The sequence below is a fragment of the Bombina bombina genome, chromosome 3, assembly GCF_027579735.1.
Source record: "Bombina bombina isolate aBomBom1 chromosome 3, aBomBom1.pri, whole genome shotgun sequence".
Taxonomy (NCBI): Eukaryota; Metazoa; Chordata; class Amphibia; order Anura; family Bombinatoridae; genus Bombina; species Bombina bombina.
In genome coordinates this window covers 1,207,267,926-1,207,287,781 of record NC_069501.1, presented here as the reverse complement: position 1 = coordinate 1,207,287,781, position 19,856 = coordinate 1,207,267,926, and the positions used below count along the sequence as shown (strand labels likewise).

Genomic DNA, 19,856 nt, shown 5'->3' with positions numbered 1-19,856 from the left:
ATTCCTATGTTTATAGTGCTGTCTTGGCAGGGCCCTCTACAGATTTGTCTCCTATAAAGGCTATCTTTGTATTGTATTCCTATGTTTATAGTGCTGTCTTGGCAGGGCCCTCTACACATTTGTCTCCTATAAAGGCTATCTTTGTATTGTATTCCTATGTTTATAGTGCTGTCTTGGCAGGGCCCTCTACGCATTTGTCTCCTATAAAGGCTACCTTTGCATTTTATTCCTATGTTTATAGTGCTGTCTTGGCAGGGCCCTCTACGCATTCGTCTCCTATAAAGGCTATCTTTGTATTGTATTCCTATGTTTATAGTGCTGTCTTGGCAGGGCCCTCTACGCATTTGTCTCCTATAAAGGCTATCTTTGTATTGTATTCCTATGTTTATAGTGCTGTCTTGGCAGGGCCCTCTACGCATTTGTCTCCTATAAATGCTACCTTTGCATTGTATTCCTATGTTTATAGTGCTGTCTTGGCAGGTCCCTCTACACATTTGTCTCCTATAAATGCTACCTTTGCGTATTATTCCTATGTTTATAGTGCTGTGGAATGTGTTGGCGCTCAACAAATAACTGATCATTATAATAACAATAATAATAACCTTTAACCATTATAAAATGTTTTTATTAATATTAGTGTAAATATTTTTTTATCAGTAACTGCATATATAGGTGTAACACTTTATTTTAATGTATTTATGCTGTGTTTGGTGAACATTTTTGTACCCCTTACACTTTAAGCTAGGTCTAACCCAACAAGTGCAAATTTTGTTTGCGCTTGAGCGCACCCATTTACTTTCAACTTGTAAAACACGCTAAAGTTAGCAGGGACGCAATATTGTTTATCACGAGCAGCGCTCACCTTAGCTTGCCACTTGTAATCTAGCCCTCCTTTTTGAATTTATCATAAAACTTAAGCCTTGGTATCCACAATTTATTTATGGCTGGTGTATGACCATGGCAGAAAGATGCCAACTTCTGATCCACAAATGTTTTGACAAACAAGGACCACTATTTTTTTCATGTCAAAAGTTCTTTCTGGGTAGAAGTAAAAGATTTTTTTGATTTTTTTTCATAAACCTTTTTTTCTTTTCTTAATGTACAATTTACAGGCAATCTGAGTGCTCTAAGTGGTCCACATATGATTTTAAGTAATACAATAAAATAAAGTACTTACCACTTTTCATTGTGCAATGATGATCAATTAGAAAACATATTAAAGTAATAATAATAATAATAATAATTTGCTATTTATATAGCGCTTTTCTCCCTGTGAGACTCAAAGCACTTTACAAATATACTGTACCAACATAAGACATAAAAGTTAAGAGTTTCTGAAGGTCAGATAAGCGGACTGAATGCCTGATGGAAGAGGTGAGTCTTTAGCTTTTTTTTAAAAGTCTGTAAGGACGGTGTCGCTCTGATTGCGCACGGTAAAGAGTTCCAGAAAGTAGGGGCAGCGTGGGAGAATGCTCTGGAGCCTGAGTTTGTCCTTATTCTTGGCACTGAGGGATGTGTTGGCTGACCTAAGTGAACGGGATGGGATGTAGGGTGTCAGGAGCTCTTTCAGCTACTGTGGGCCTTGGTTGTTTAAGGCTTTGAAGGTCAGCAGGCCAATTTTAAAATATGTTCGCCATTTAATTGGAAGCCAATGCAGGGAGTGGAGAACAGGTGTTATGTGGCAGGAGCGAGTTTGATTGGTCAATAGTCTGGCTGCTGCGTTTTGTACTGTCTGAAGGCGATGGAGTTCTTTTTTTTTTTTTTTTTTGTACAATTATAATTGTAATGTTTATTGTGAAAGGGGGATTTATAATCCCATATATAGATTTCTCCATTTTTTAAAAATATAAGACTGAATTTGTCATACTCCTAATTTAAAAACTGAGATAAATGTTTATTTATGCATAGGAAATACAACTTTTCCTATAATTTAATAATGGATTTTAACCTTTCTCCCACATAGGCTGGAGTACATACTGCAGAACTCAGAACTTTGATCCTCAAATACTATACATAGATTGATTACCAGATCACAATTAGTCCGAACTTGTCTCAGCTTTTTGAAGGGTATGTCTTTAGACTGCATATCAGCAAACGGTATTTTGAGTGCAGATTTTCTAAAATGTTGTGCTTGGTTGCTAGTATATACAATGTATATAGCTACTTAAATGTAGATCAAATTAAGGGCAAGATTATGAGTAGGGCTCTATTTAATGATCCCACTTGAGCGTTAACTTCGCTAGAAGTAAGCTTTTGCTCATGTTGGGTTGTGCTCGTATTAGTTGAAAGTAAACTAACCCAATGAGCTCAAAAAGCCAAACTTAGAATATTGCATGCGCGTTCACGTATTCCCCCATAGTAATTAATGGAGAAAAAAGGGGGGGAAAACACCCTACTCAACGCAAACCCGAATGCATAATCTCATGTGCGCTAACGTGACATGAAAATATGAATATTTCCCATTCCAATGTTCTTCACATAGAATAATAATGTATGTTCTATTTATTCATAAATACACATTTTTACATATATATGATGGTATTTTGGTACAATATAGAGCTATACCAATATATATATATATATATAGGTATAGATATATACAGATAAATATGTTCTGCTACGTGCAGAACATTGGAATGTGAAATATTTACTGTAAACACATAGTTAAAACCTTTATTAAATATGTTAAATATGTTTTTTCATGTTTTCATCTACTTAATTGTTTGTTTATGTGTACATATTTATTTATGTGTTTATATGTCTCTAAATACATATACACATATAAATACATATGAACACACACACATACAGTATATACATACATATTTAGACATGTATATGTATGTATCTCAACGTTTAAGCCCTTTGCCTGATTTTTTTTCCCTCTAACACCCGAGATCTTATATCTTTGAGCACTTATTGCTTTTGTGTGCAATATTTTTTTAAATATTTTTTATTAGACAATGCTGTTCTGAGTGTAACTATACATTGTAATGTATTTTTGATTTGCTTTGTGACACTTTTTGTGTCGCAAAACAGTTAACCAGAGGTCTGAGGACGCGGTAATCATTCTAGCGTAAATCGCAATTGCGCTCAAGTGATCACGTTTATTTTTAACTTGTAATACCAGCGGTAAACTCTACGATTGCAAACACCAGCGATAAACCCCTTATCGCTTGCGTGCAAAAGTTTGCACTCCATTCATTATCTGGCCCTAAATGTTTTTCAACTATAAAAATAGAATTAAAAAGAAATGAGATATAGATATAAAAAATAATAATAATTAATTTTCTGGGGCAGATATACAGGGTTATAACTCTTTTACGATGTGTAGACATTTTTATAAAAACTATTTTAGACAAAAAAATAAATAAAATGTTTTGAATCAAATAGCTGTGTGCTATGAAAAATTACAATTTGAATGAATGTATTAAAGGGATAGTCTAGTCCAAATTAAACTTCCGTGATTCAGATAGAGCAAGCAATTTTAAGCAACTTTCTAATTTACTCCTATTATCAATTTCTCTTCGCTTTCTTGGTATCTTTATTTGAAAAAAGCAAGAATATAAGCTTAGGAGCCGGTCCATTTTCGGTTCAGCACCTGGGTAGCACTTGCTGATTGGTGTCTAAATGTAGCTACCAATCAGCAAGCTCTACCCAGGTGCTGAACAAAAATGGGTCGGCTCATAAGCTTTCATTCCTGTTTTTTTAAATAAGGATACCAAGAGAACGAAGACAAATTTATAATTGTAGTAAATTAGAAAGTTGCTTAAAATTCCACGCTCTATCTGAATCATAAAAGTTTAATTTAGACTAGACTATCCCTTTAAACAGAGTAAACACTCATCCCTTCTCTTGTTAAAGTTACAAGTCACATATGGCATGAAATCTTAGAACTTTAAAAATAAAGGGGTCAATCACAATACATTATAAAAAAAACTAATAATTTATCTACTAAAATCCCAATATTATTATGATTATTATTATCAGGTATTTGTAGAGCACCAACAGATTTCGCAGCGCTGTAAACATAGTCAATATACAGGATAGCTTTTGCAGGGATCAAGTGGGTAGAGGGCCCTGCCGAGAGTTTCATTGTTGTAGTCGGCTCTTATGAAGGCAATCTACAAACAGCTGGGCTCATGGGCTTACATTCTAAGGGGTTCAAGGGGAAAGCAATGGAGTTAGGAAAGGTTGGTGTTGGTTGTAAGCATCCCTGAATAGTAGAGTTTTTAGGGAGCGCTTGAAGCTGTTAAAACTAGGGGAGAGTCTTATGGAGCGAGGCAGGGAATTCCACAAGATGGGAGCCAGTCTGGAGAAGTCCTGTAAACGGGAATGTGAGGAAGTAACAAGAGAAGAGGAGAGGAGGAGATCCTGAGCTGATCGAAGGGGACGGGAGGGAGAGTATCTGGAGACAAGTTCTGAAATGTAGGGAGGAGCAGTGCAGTTGAGGGCTTTGTATGTCAGAGTGAGGATTTTGTATTTAATCCTAGAGGCAAGAGGAAGCCAGTGAAGGGATTGGCAGAGAGGTGCAGCAGATGAAGAGCGACGAGTAAGGAAGATGAGCCTGGCAGAGGCATTCATAATGGATTGTAAAGGAGCTATGCGGCAGCTAGGTAGACCAGAGAGGACGGATATATATACAATATACTATAATGGCGTTTTTCTGTTAAAAATCATTAGATATGTTTAAATAAAGGACTGTGATTGACCCCAAATACATTTACATATTTATTTATTTACTCAATACATTTAGGCAAACCTTCTATGTTAATATTACTTTTTTGTTTTCCATCCTCCAATATACTCACACTGAGAATCACCATTGGAATATTTCTATTTATATAAATATGAATGTTACTTTTATTATATGAATAATGCATTCATTAAAGGGACACTCACGTCGAAATTAACTTTTATTCTGATTCAGCAGCAGTTTTAAGAGACTTTCCAATTAACTTCCATTATCAAATTTTGCACAGTCTTTTTATATTCACACTTTCTGGGGACCAAGCTTATACTGAGCATGTGCACAAGCTCAAGGGGTATACGTATACTAGTCTGTGATTGGCTAATGTCTGTCACATTACTTCTTGGGGCCGGAAAAAGAGAAAAAAGATACATTTAACAGAAAAAAAAATCTATTGCTTATTTGAAATTCAGTAGTAGGTGTTATTGCATTTTCTTTTTATTAGGCACTTGATAATTATTTAATTATTTTGTATTGAGTTGTCCTTTAAAGAGAACGTTAACACTTGTATGCAAAAATGCATGTTAAATGTTTGGCAAAAATGTGAAATTAATTTAGAATTAATTATTGCGGCCACAATTTAATATTTTCTCCAAATGTGTTGAAATATTTTACCAAACTGGTAGTATACACAGGTAATAATTTTCTATGGTTTTATTTACATTGATTTATATCTTGCAGGGATCCTGGACAATGAACAAAAATAAAGGTGACATGATTTATGGTGCTGTATATATTTACGGCATTATAGATTTAAATGCTATAGTGTTCTTTTCTATATATGTATACATGCATGTGAAATAAATTAACTGTAACTGCAAAATAAGAAAGAAAATAGTAAAACAGAAACCAAATATTAAAATAGGTAGAACATCATCTCACCTTAGTCTTCCATCTTCAGCAGCTGCTCCTCCTGGAATAATCTTGGTGATAAATATTCCTGGGTCGTCTCCTACATGAGGATTATCTATGCCTCCCGCAATGCTAAATCCCAGGCCTGAATTACCCTATAAAAATAAGAAATGGATATCTATTAAACTTTTAATGGATTGAAAGAGGTAAAATTACTTTAGAAAAATGGTGTAAAAGGATTGCCATAAGGCTAAAATTTTAAGATGTCTCAAAAGTTGGAAAAAAAAAAATTTGAGTCATTTTGATTACGAAACATATGATATGGGCTCTGATCCACAAATCGCTCACTAATTAGCCAAGGAAAAGAGCGCGAGGGCTCTTTCCCTCACATATACACATAAAATCATCCCACTAATTAATTATTTACAATAACAATCAAAGTTACCACTGTTATGTTTGGCTTAAAGCCTCATTGATACATTTTGGATGGAATCATCTACGGATAGTGTTCTCCAAATTGTCCATCATGTAATTTAAGGACTGATTAGGACAACATTTTAAGAAATCAGTCAGTACTGAAAATGTCCCATGTGGTGCAGTCTCTTGAGTTCCAGTGCTAAGTGAGCATTTCTTGTTTGTCTGGGCAAATAACCTTTAGCTTTCACCCATTCATATGGGTTCTAAAACTTCTTCAATCAATGTCTCCAATCTAATATGAAGATTGTTTAATTGTATCACTGCTCAAAATGATGTTCCAAATCAGCACCACATCAGTAGTTTATCCAAAATAAAAATGTATATTTTAAAGAAGGCTTTTTCTAGCACTGCCTTTCCTATACAGATCAATTTTACCTCCAACATCAGGGAATAAAAATGGGGTCTATTGTGGCCCCCATATACATCAATATTTTCAAATGTGTTTGAAGAGTAGTTTGTTTATAGAAAGAGTCTTTTTTTAAATATGGCATTTGCTGGTTTAGATGATACTTTTAGTGTATGGTGGAGGGCATGAAGACATTCTGCTGGACTTTACACAGGGATTAAATAATATGTCAACACATATTAACTTTAAAGTTAATTACAGTGAGGAATCAGATTTTCTTTGGATAATACAGAACCTTGGGAAGATTAAAAGTGAATCTTTATAGGAAGGTCAGTGATAGGAATAGCCTCCCTAGATTTGATCGTGCCCATCCACTAGTGTTGTTGAAGAGTTTGCCAAGAAGTTTACTATTGTGGGCTAACAAGATTGCATCTGATAAGGCGAGAGTAGACATTAGACTTCAGGAGATGGGCACATTATTTGTATATTGGGGTTACCCTGATACTCTAGTGACAGATACTCTAGTGAAAGAACAGATTGCATTGGTGAAACAAATACCAATGGATATTTTATTGAAGGGACACAATAATGAGTGTAAAACTGAGTGGATAGCATTCATTTCTGAATACAATATGCTAGGTAAATATATTCTAAGAATTATTGCTAAGCATAGGATGATACTGACAAATTATAATCCTCAGATTAAAGAGTTCCAAGAAAAACATATGGTAGCCTTTATATGAAGGAAAACTTGAGATATTGTTTAATAAGAGTAGATATTGTAAGAAATCTAAACAAAAGTTTCTTGCTACACCCAAGAAAGGTTGGTTTTCCCTGTTTGGGTTATTTCAAATATAAAAGTCTTATTAGGGAAGAATATTTTATGGAAAATCTACCAGAAGTATTAGGGATAGAACATAAATCAAATATAAGCAATAGGAATTTACAGTATCTAATCATTTTTTTAGGGGCAGGAAACAATATTTTATAGTTAAAGTTTCAAGTGATTGATCATACAGGGTGACCAAGAAAGGGAGGCGATAGAATTAATACTTTAAAATGTAGAGAGACCTACTGGGTTTTAAAGTTGAATACATTACAAATAAAAGAAAGTTGTGTTTTCTGGTATTATATACTCCTCTGGTAGATGTATAGGTATAGTTGATTTAGGAATAGTATATAGTTTTTAATATTAAAGTTGCATAGTAGGTGGCACTATATACTGATGAAGTTATATACTGAGTAACTTATTGGGTAGGGTTATAATCACAATAAATTATAAAAAATCAAATAATAAATTTTAATTGATGTTTTTGTCACCACCCAGGATGGGTTTAAATATGTGGTAGAGAAACATTGTCATATACAATATTAGGTTGGTTATGCTGTTTCAATTAATAATTTTGGATAGACTACTGATGTGCTGCTGATGACTGGAATTTTATTTAAGATTAGGGTATGTGTAGAACCCTACAGCTTGCACCAGGCCTTTAGACCGTTGATGTAGAATGCTTTTTTATATATATTTTGTACTGCTCAAAATTAGTTGAGAATATTTCTGAAATTTCAAACAATTAACCAAGTCCTCTGCTACTGACATTTACTTTAATAACATACAATGTTACAGGATACTGCTACAAATAAATGATAGTATATAACATTATTGAGGAATTGTACAAAGGAGTATATTTAACAATGCATCAAATAAGCATCAAGTACTTAGAACACAAGGCTGATTGTTTGAGGTTTAACCCAATGCTATATAATTCCAGAACCTGAAAAGTGGTAAAAATATTAAATGAATGATAAAGGAATGTCGCAAAATCCAGACTATTGTCTCAGTTTGTTGGGCAAAGTAGATTTCAAAAATATATAATTATTATATAATGTTGAAATCTACTTTGCCCAACAAACTGAGCCAATATTATATTTTATTATAAATTATTATATTGGATGTTATGGATTGTAGGCACAACAATGAGTTTAAAGGCAACACGGATGTTGTGTTTAATAACTTCTAAATTTGGCATATAATCGGTAAGGCTACACTTACAAAATTTGATTGGAAAAAATGTGTCATATCTTTGTTACAACATATAATAATAATGCAATTTTCAAATTTGTCTTGACACAGATATTTAAGGTATTTTTCACACTTTAGATTTAACTTAAGAAATGCTACAATGGTAATGATTTTAAATGGACAAAGATATCTATCATCCATATTAAAGGGTAGCATTTAAGACTGAAACTAATATAGAGGTAACAGTTGTGTACTGTCTACAAAATATCATTTATAGAAAGTATCTGTATGCATCAGCCTATTAGTGTTATAAACTATACAACTAATACCGGTGTTTAATTTAAATAGCCCTTTCTTTACATTTATTCACACACAAAATTGTTGCTTTTTTACGTGGATGATGATTTTGTGTAAAATCTCCCTTTAATGTCTAACATATGTTTATATTTCTGTGGATGACAGAAAATGCAAAAGCTGCAGTGTCTCTGCACTAAGCACAGCACGTCTGCCCGACTTTCATGTTTATCATATTCTAAACAAACAGAAAAAAAAAGAATATTTTCCACTTCAATTCAAATCAGCCTTGTTTTCAGCATAATTGTTTTCTAAACATTTGATTCTGCATGAGATGTCCTCAGAGCGGCATGACATGTGCACAAATGAATAACTTCCAAACTGATTATGTAAAAAAAAAAAGTTGAAATGTTTTCTCACATAGACCCTAAAATTGGAATTATTATAAACATTTAGAGGTCTAAAACATAACACTACAAAATGCAAACTTATGCATCTAGGTTATAAAATCACAAATGTTATTTATGCTCTGTAGCTAACGAGAAATTGTACTTGAAAATTATTATTTCATATAATTATAACGTTGGTAGGATGCCTGGTTGATTCAAAAGATGTATTAGCAGCAAAAAAGTGAGGCACAGACAGTATGTCGCATGATAGATCATTAGTTAAGCCACATTTTTAATTTCATGACAATTTATGTAGACGTATTTTCTCAATAAAGGATATAAATAACCTGGAAACTGTTTAAATAAGAGTACTAAATGGTATTTGCTCTATCAAACTAAACTTAAAATGAGAGACATCATGACCTTAATATGCATAGCTTAGAGAAGTGAAGGTTAAGAGTTGATTACTAAAATTGATGATTATAGTAACTTCAACCAAAGAATAACACCAAAATGATAAGTCATGATCCCAAATACGAGGGTAGTAGGTTCTTTACAGAAAGGATGGCTGATTCATGAAATTAAATATATTTCGAAAAGAGAAGGTAAGGAAAATTGATGAGAATTAAAGAGTGTATGGGATATGCATATGTATACGTATAGACTTCCGAAGAAAATAAGGGCAGGCTCAGCGAGCATTTTATCTTCCCAGAAATATTTGTTTCTAAGTTTCTCTTACTTTAAAATGTTGAATTAAGTTTTTTTTAGCATTAGTAGATCTAAAACATTATGGTTTATGGAAATGATTGGAGCCCCTAGGGTTTTACCCTGTTTCAAAAACACTAAAGTTCTAACCTTTCAAAGACTTTCCTGGCCCGGGTTACATTAGATTTAGTGCAGAATGCTTATATGTCGAAAAAATCCTTTCCCTTAACATAAAAAAGAATATACACAATACATTGCAAATAGTGAATTCAGGTGATTTCTAACCATTAATTAACTGCTTTGAAAATAGTTGATTTAAACATTTTACTTAATTCAGGTAACTCTTTTAGAATTACAAGTGTTACAAAAATAACATTTAGTGTGTAGGTGATGAATAGTTCAATGATTAAATCTGTTACTATATAAAATGAGAATCAATTACAAAAAATGACTTGTTCAATATTTGTCTTAAGTGAAAAAATGGTAATGCAAATGTGTATAAAACATACATTACAATCTGTCATCAACAATTATTTAAAGTTCACTGAATTCTTCTTGAACATACATGTGGGTCTCCTAAGCATTGCCTTTGCCAAACCATCTGTTACTCTATATTTGCTACAACTTACTCAGTTTATGCAGATTTATTACTGAAAATCTGATTAAAAATACTAGATAGCAGATGAATATTATTCTAAGAACTCTTGATTTTCTTATTTAACAAATGGCTTCCAGTATCTGGCATATTAAAGGGACACTCAATTCAAAATTAAATATTCATGAATTATATAGAGTATGGTTTAAAAAAAGTGTTCCAGTTTACTTCAAACTATCAAATCACTGGACCTCGCTAAAATTAGCATGCAAACTGATATTACAAGTCCATGGTAAAACAGATTTAACAAAGAAGGTTTAATTATCATGGCCGACATAGCTACATCTGTGTATCAGTTTAATATTGAACAAATGTTTGATTGTTTGACTATAAACAGCTCCCAAGTAAAAGTATGTGTATATATATTATTTGTATGTGTGTGTATACATATATATATATATATATATATATATATATATATATATATATATTTATACATGTGTATTGATGTGTTTATATGTGCAAATATGTACACATGCGCATACATACATACATATAAACAGATGTATGTTTACAAAATCACTTTTGAGACCTTTACAGTCAAATACCTTGAAAAATGCAATATCATTTTTTTAATAGAAATACTTGAGTCCCCTATGTTCTTTACATAGAAGAAAATGTTATTTTTATTTTTAAATATATATTTATATATATATATATATATATATTTATATATAGATCTATATATATATAGATCTATATATATATATATTTATATCCAAACTATGTATATTCCTCATAGATATGTATTTAACAAAAAAAAAAAAAATATATATATATATATATATATATATATACACACACAGCAAAAACAAAAAGTTCAGGTAGGCACTCTCTGGATTTTAATACAATCACACCTTTATTATGACTAATATGATGTTAAACACCTCTTCATCAGACGTCTTATTGGCCACAAAAAAAGTGTGATTATACTAAAGTGCCTGCCTGGATTAGCGCCTGGGTAGCGCTTGCTGATTGGTGGATACATTTAGCCACCAATCAGCAGGCGCTACCCAGGTGCTGAACCAAAAATGGGCCGGCTTCTATGCTTACATTCCTTCTTTTTCAAATAAAGATAGCAAGAGAACGAATAAAAACTTAGAATAGGAGTAAATTAGAAAGTTGCTTAAAATTGCTATCGGAATCATGAAAGAAAACATTTGGGTTTTGTGTTCCTTTAACTTCTAGTTAGCCAAATAATTTATTTTTTGAGAGGAGCAAGAAATCTCTTCCCAGCAGATCTCCTGTATTTCTGTCTCTTAAATTTGTACCTCCATCTAAATAGCACGGAGCCATTAAAGTTTATATTTTATAGACAAAGCAGTAGGCCACAAATGACATAATTTATTGAAGAGGTGAACAATAGTAACTAACATGCCAAGGGTTATGCTTCATGGGGCACCATAGGGTACAAAAGCAGATAGGATACAATTTAACCCACTCCAGTTTTTTAGGAAGTAAAGGCACCTACATCCAGGGAGTAAGGGATACACTAGATTTAAGTTGCATTAGAGAGAATGAACAGCCAGCAGGACAGTTAATGCTAAACTCATCTATTTATATAACAGTCCCTTATTGGTGGTATAGCTCTTTTTGACTGTTGCCTTCTCACAAAATTACAAGTAATCCATAGTCCCAAACAATACATGATGGAGATATAGCTCACCGATATCATATTGTGACCGATCATGGCTGATGTCCAGAACCCCCCCCCCCCTTAACATAACATTTTAATGATTCAGATAATGAGTACCATATTTAAAAATATTTTTTTTCAATGATCAAGTTGAACTCTTTTTTTGGTATTCTTGGTGGAATCTCAGCTCCTTTACATGACAGCGTATTGAGATAGGCTTAGGAGTGTGCACATGTGTTAAGCACAATGGGCAAGATTACAAGTCGCGCAGCAAATCAGTTGCAAAAATACTGTGTGCATTGTGGCTTTCTTGCATTTGGGATTGTGCAGCTATTACAAGTTGCAAAATACCTTAATTTACATGCGCGTTAAGCCGCGTAATGCAAACTGCCAAATTGCGTGCGTGTTTTTACGTATTCCCCATAGAAGTCAATGGAGAAGACAAATAGAAAAAAAAAAAGCCACACAAAAACGCTAATGTGTTGCGCAAAGCACATGACGTATTCTCCTAGAAAAGTGTACATGAAAATGCGAATATTTCATATTGCAAAAATGGTTTCGCAACAGAATATGTTCGATTTATTTGTAAATAAATATTTCTCTATATATATGATGATTTTTGGACTGATATATACATTTTTAACAAGATATGTATATGAATATATATATATATATATATATACAGTATATATATATATATATATATATATATATATATGCAAAAGTTTAGGCACCCCTGACAATGTCCATGATTTTCATTTATAAATAATTGGGTGTTTGGATCAGCAATTTCATTTTGATCTATCAAATAACTGAAGGACACAGTAATATTTCAGTAGTGAAATGAGGTTTATTGGATTAGTAGAAAATGTGCAATATGCATGCAAACGAAATTAGACAGGTGCATACATTTAGGCACCCTTGTCATTTTGTTGATTTGAATACCTGTAACTACCTAGCACTGATTAATTGGAACACACAATTGGTGTGGTGAGCCCATTAAGCCTTGAACTTCATAGACAGGTGCATCCAATCATGAGAAAAGGTTTTTAAGGTGGCCAATTGCAAGTTGTTGTTCTCTTTGACTCTCCTCTGAAGAGTGGCAACATAGGGGCCTCAAAACAACTCTCAAATTACCTGAAAACAAAGATTGTTCAACATTATGGTTTAAGGGAAGGTTACAAAAAGCTATCACAGAGATTTAAGCTGTCAGTGTCCACTGTGAGGAACATAGTGAGGAAATGGAAGACCACAGGCACAGTTCTTGTTAAGGCCAGAAGTAAAATATCGGAGAGGCAAAGGCAAAGAATGGTGAGAAGGTCAAAAACAGCCCACAGACCACCGCCAAAGACCTACAACATCATCTTGCTGCATATGGTGTCACTGTGCATCATTCAACAATTCAGCGTATTGGAGAGTGATGCGGAAGAAGCCTTTTCTGCACACACGCCACAAACAGAGTCGCTTGAGGTATGCAAACACACATTTGGACAAGCCAGCTTCATTTTGGAAGAAGGTGCTGTGGACTGATGAAACAAAGATTGAGTTATTTGGTCATAACATGGGGCGTTATGCATGATGGCAAAAGAACACAGCGTTCCAAGACAAACACTTGCTACCCACAGTAAAATTTGGTGGATGTTCCATCATGCTGTGGGGCTGCGTGTTGAGTGCCGGTACTGAGAATCTTGTTAAAGTTGAGGTTCGCATGGATTCCGCTCAATATAAGCAGATACTTGAGAATAATGTTGAGGAATCAGTCACAAAGTTGAAGTTATGCCGGAGCTGGATATTTCAACAAGACAAGGACCCAAAACACTGCTTAAGATCTACTCTGGCATTTATGAAGAGGAACAAGTACAATGTTCTGGAATGTCCATCCCAGTCCCCAGACCCGAATATCATTGAAAATCTGTGGGGTGATTTGAAGCAGGCTGTGCCAGCTCGGCAACCATCAAACCTAACTGAACTGGAGATGTTTTGCAAGGAGGAATGGTCCAAAATACCTTCATCCAGAATCCAGACACTCATTACAGGCTATAGGAAGCATCTAGAGACTGTTATTTCTGCTAAAGGAGGCTCTACTAAATATTATTGCGATATTTCTGTTGGGGTGCCCAAATATATGCACCTGTCTAATTTCGTTTTGATGCATATTGCACATTTTCTGTTAATCCAATAAACCTCATTTCACTACTGAAATATTACTGTGTCCTTCAGTTATTTGATAGATCAAAATGAAATTGCTGATCCAAACACCCAATTATTTATAAATGAAATTCATGGAAATTGTCAGGGGTGCCTAAACTTTTGCATACTACTGTATATATACAGTATGTCTAGATATCTCAAGATCTATATGAATATCACTTTTAAAAATCCCTCTGAGATATTGTGTAATGTGCATAAGATTGTAATGTAAAACCTTTTCATTATCACCATTGTTAAACATATCTCTGTTTCTCTATGTATGTGTATGTATGTCAATGTAAAATCCCTTCATCTGCTTTTTTTTTCTAACAATCGAGATCTCGTATCTTTGAAGCCTTGAAAACTTTTTGGGCAATATTTTTTTTTTTTTTTATAGAAAGTGTTAATATGAGTGAAACTGTACTTCGTAATGTACTTTTGAAGTGTTTTGTGAAACTTGTATGTTGCGCAAACTGTTAACTACAGCTCTTCGAGCGCAAAAAGGATTTTTGCGTAAAAGATGAATGCGTGCACTCATAATTTTTCAAGACTTGTAATACCTGGGCAATGGAAATTGATTGCGAAAAGACCACATTGCGCTCAGAAAACACATTACGCGCTACTTGTAATCTTGCCCTATGGTTGTAACAATGTCATACATATAGTGCTCAAGACATGAGCATGCTCCTCAGCCTACCCTAAGCATGGAAAGGAGCTATGTGTCAACAAAGGAGACCAAGATAAAAAAAAATTATAAAGGAGACCAAGAGAATGAACTATATTTGATAAAAGAAATAAATGGGAAGTAATCAGGAGTAATTGAAAAAAAATATGATCTATGGGATTTGTTAAAGTTTAAAGGAACAGTCATGTCAAAATTAAACTTACATGGATTGGATAAAGCATGAGATTTTAAACAACTTTCTAATTTACTTCTATTATCAATTTTGCTTAGATCTCTTAGTATCATTTATTAAAGAGTAGTCCTAGGAGAGCTCAGAAGCGTGTACATGTATTTAGCCATATGACATAAGTGCTTGCAGCAATGTTTCTAGCAATGTTATACATTGTTGCAAGCACTGCTTTCATACAGTGCTAAATACATGTTTTACAGGCACATAATGTATTCATGTTTATAATGCTATATCATTTAGCTATTAGGAAGTTTATCAATTAAGGTAGTTATTCCAAATGAAATGCTTTACTGATTTTCTTAATGAATATATTTATTTCAATGTAATGTTTTATTATGATATACATTAAGAAATATAATAGTTTAAATAAAATAAAAAATAAAAAAATGAAGTATAATTACTTTAAATTTCACTCAAGGTTATAAAATTACTTTTATCTTAACCCCTTAATGACCGAGGACGTGCAGGGTACGTCCTCTAAAAAAAGGCAGTTAACGCCTGAGGACGTACCCTGCACGTCCTCAGTCTGGAAAGCAGCTGGAAGCGATCCTGCTCGCTTCCAGCTGCTTTCCGGTTATTGCAGTGATGCCTCGACATCGAGGCATCCTGCAATAACACTTTCTGGCCATCCGATGCAGAGAGAGCCACTCTGTGGCCCTCTCTGCACCGGACATCGATGGCCGGTATCGTTGGTGGGTGGGAGCCGACTTGGGAGGTGGGTGGGCGGCCATCGGTGTGATCTGGAAGGTGGAGGGGGGCGGGATCGGGGGCGGAGCCTTCGGGGGCGCGCACGGGCGCGCGCGCGTGCACGGTGGGTGGCGGGCGGGCGCGCGTGCACGGGGGGGGGAGCGGGTGGGAACCGCTACACTACAGAAAAAAAGTAAAGAGTAAGTGTATTAAAAAAATGAAATAAACATTTTAAAAATAAAGCATTTAAGCGATCTGGAAGGGGTGGGGGGTTGGTATTGGGGGGGGGGAAGCTACACTACAGAAAAAGGAAATTTTTTAAATAAAAACACATATTTTCACTAAAATGGGTACTGGCAGACAGCTGCCAGTACCCAAGATGGCGCACATTAAGTCAGAGGGGGAGGGTTAGAGAGCTGTTGGGTGGGGGATCAGTGAGGTTGGGGGCTAAGGGGGATCCTACACAGAAGCATATGTAAATATGCTAAAACAAAATGCACAAAAATGCACACATTTTCCTTTTATTTTAGTACTGGCAGAGTTTCTGCCAGTACTTAAGATGGCGGGGACATTTGTGGGGTAGGGGAGGGAAGAGAGATGTTTGGGAGGGATCAGGGGGTCTGATGTTTCAGGTGGGAGGCTGATCTCTACACTAAAGCTAAAATTAACCCTGCAAGCTCCCTACAAGCTACCTAATTAACCCCTTCACTGCTAGCCATAATACACGTGTGATGCGCAGCGCCATTTAGCAGCATTCTAATTACCAAAAAGCAACGCCAAAGTCATATATGTCTGCTATTTCTGAACAAAGGGGATCCCAGAGAAGCATTTACAACCATTTGTGCCATAATTGCACAAGCTGTTTGTAAATGATTTCAGTGACAAACCTAAAATTGTGAAAAATTTAATGTTTTTTTTAATTTGATCGCATTTGGCGGTGAAATGGTGGCATGAAATATACCAAAATGGGCCTAGATCAATACTTGGGGTTGTCTACTACACTACACTAAAGCTAAAAATACCCCAAAAAGCTCCTTACATGCTCCCTAATTAACCCCTTCACTGCTGGGCATAATACACGTGTGGTGCGCAGTGGCATTTAGCGGCCTTCTAATTACCAAAAAGCAATGCCAAAGCCATACATGTCTGCTATTTCTGAACAAAGGGGATCCCAGAGAAGAATTTACAACCATTTATGCCATAATTGCACAAGCAGTTTGTAAATAATTTCAGTGAGAAACTGAAAGTTTGTGAAAAAATTTGTGAAAAAGTGAACAATTTTTTGTATTTGATCGCATTTGGCGGTGAAATGGTGGCATGAAATATACCAAAATGGGCCTAGATCAATACTTTGGGATGTCTTCTAAAAAAAAATATATATATGTCAATGGATATTCAGGGATTCCTGAAAGATATCAGTGTCCCAATGTAACTAGCGCTAATTTTGAAAAAAATATGTTTTGAAAATAGCAAAGTGCTACTTGTATTTATGGCCCTATAAGTTACAAAAAAAGCAAAGAACATGTAAACATTGGGTATTTCTAAACTCAGGACAAAATTTAGAAACTATTTAGCATGGGTGTTTTTTGGTGGTTGTAGATATGTAACAGATTTTGGGGTTCAAAGTTAGAAAAAGTGTGTTTTTTTCCATTTTTCCTCATATTTTATAATTTTTTTTATAGTAAATGATAAGATATGATGAAAATAATGGTATTTTTAGAAAGTCCATTTAATGGCGAGAAAAACGGTATATAATATGTGTGGGTACAGTAAATGAGTAAGAGGAAAATTTCAGCTAAACACAAACACTGCAGAAATGTAAAAATAGCCTTGGTCCCAAACGGACAGAAAATGGAAAAGTGCTCTGGTCACTAAGGGGTTAAGACCACTCTTGTCTTTTAAGGTTTCAAGGTTGTTTTTATTTTCTGACTACTCATAATGATGTCAATAAAGGGTCTAAAATAGTTTAAATACCCCTTTCCTAACCTTATGGGGGGGCAGAAATGATTATCTGAACCAAAATGCTGTCAGCACTGTCTGGTATGGTATAATATTTATTTTTATGCAAGCATGACTAAACTATTGTAACTCTGAAACATTGTATTAATATTTTATTGCATTTATTTAGCAAAATACTTTTTTATTTTAGTAATATAATACTGTATATTTGTACAATAAAATACATATTATTTTATATTTTTTTCTCATGCATTTTTCTACATATATTGTACTCAAAATCTTTCATAAGATATGAGACCATGGAGCCGAATTATCAAGCTCCGGCTCGCCGGAAACAGCAGACCGCTGCTCCATAAATGATCTGCTGCCTATACAATCGGGCTGATTGACACCCCCTGCTAGCGGCCGATTGGCCGTGAATCTGCAGGGGGGGGGGATTGCACAAGCAGTTCTGGTGAACTGCTTGTACAATATTAAATGAGAGGATCAAGTCAGACAGACCGATGATAAATCGGCCCCCATATATTCTTATATAATATCAGAGGTAGGCACCTGAAAATTAAGATTTAGAATAACTTCTCACTAAGGAATTATAAGGGGAAAAAGGTACAAACTTTTACATGTGCTCCTATCAGCCTACCTAGGTTTACTTTTCAACAAAGGATCCCAAAAGAACGAAGCAAATTTAAAAAGTTGTTTGAAATTGCATGCTCTATCTGAATCATGGACATCTAATTTTGACTTTACTATACCTTTTAATTTTTTAATACTATACCCCTTTATAATTTATGAATCACTGAGGATGGCCTTAATTTAGAAAGACATAGTATACAATTCTACAAAGTCAGATGAGAATAAAAACATTATTATTTTTAAGCTATTGTGTTACTTTGTTTTTAGCTATCATATTGTGTTGCAGCCCTGTTTGGTTACAAAGGGGTTACAGTTCCATACAAAAGTAGTAGCATAAGTAAAAATTGTAACAAAGAGAATTTACCCAGCCATTAATGCTCATAATACCCTCATTAGCATTCTCCAAAACAGTCTCACCAGAATTATCCGGAAAACTAATTATACAATGAGATAAGTGTTTTGTTTTTATACTGGTTATTATATCCCAAAAATAATCTGCTTACATTTCAGGAATAAAAAGTGAATTTTAATTAGAATGAATATGCAACAGCATGAATAAGGAATTTTTAACTCTGATGATACAAAGGTTAAGGATTTTGTTTCAAAAGATAAAAAATATACTTATTGATAATACTACAGAGGTGATTAAAACAATTACGTGTTTTGTGAGTATTTTATCATTGTTAATTTAATAATATTAAAGTTTTGTTGAGAAATTGTAACAATCAAGGTTTACTGTATCTTTATAGAGACACAGTGGGAGATTCATTGGTTTAGATAAAAAAAAACTAAAACTAAAATATCGCTGAAAAAACTTTCTGCAATGTATTAACTCAAAAATTGCAGAATTCGAAGAGAATTCCTCATCTTAGCCACCCGTTGCAAGTTTTGCTCCATTATAATGAATCTGGCGCTATGGTTCCCTTATCGTCACATAGAAAGCCTTCTGCTGTGACAAACATTGGCATCAAAAACACCTTCACAATCTTAGAGAGCAAAATTAAAGGGATATGAAACACAAACATTTTATGTTATGATTTAGATAGAGCATACAATTTTAAACAACTTTCCAGTTTACATCTATTAAAACATTTGCTTTATTGTCTTCTTATCCTTTGTTGAAGGAGCAACAGTCTTATGTGTAGCCAAGCAAGGAGAAGAAGAATGTTAGGAAAGTAAAATGTAGAGAAAATGAGGTGCAAACTAGAACTGCCTTCAAATTTATTTTTTACATAAAATGTAGTAAAAATAGGCGGGTCTTGTGTACTCACCATCATGAAAGAAATTAATTTATCAAGTAAGCATATGTGTTTTCTTTCATAAGTTGGTGAGAGTCCACAAGTCAT

At 34.2% G+C, this 19,856-nt stretch overlaps 1 protein-coding gene across 1 annotated transcript in view; it reads right to left on the bottom strand.

The window, feature by feature from the left end:
* The window catches only part of DLG2 (discs large MAGUK scaffold protein 2), a 2,066,337-nt gene that overhangs the window by 1,171,154 nt on the left and 875,327 nt on the right, over positions 1–19,856 (bottom strand). The window contains 1 exon segment of the mRNA XM_053708663.1: positions 5,633–5,757. Coding sequence (XP_053564638.1) covers positions 5,633–5,757 — 125 coding nt within the window.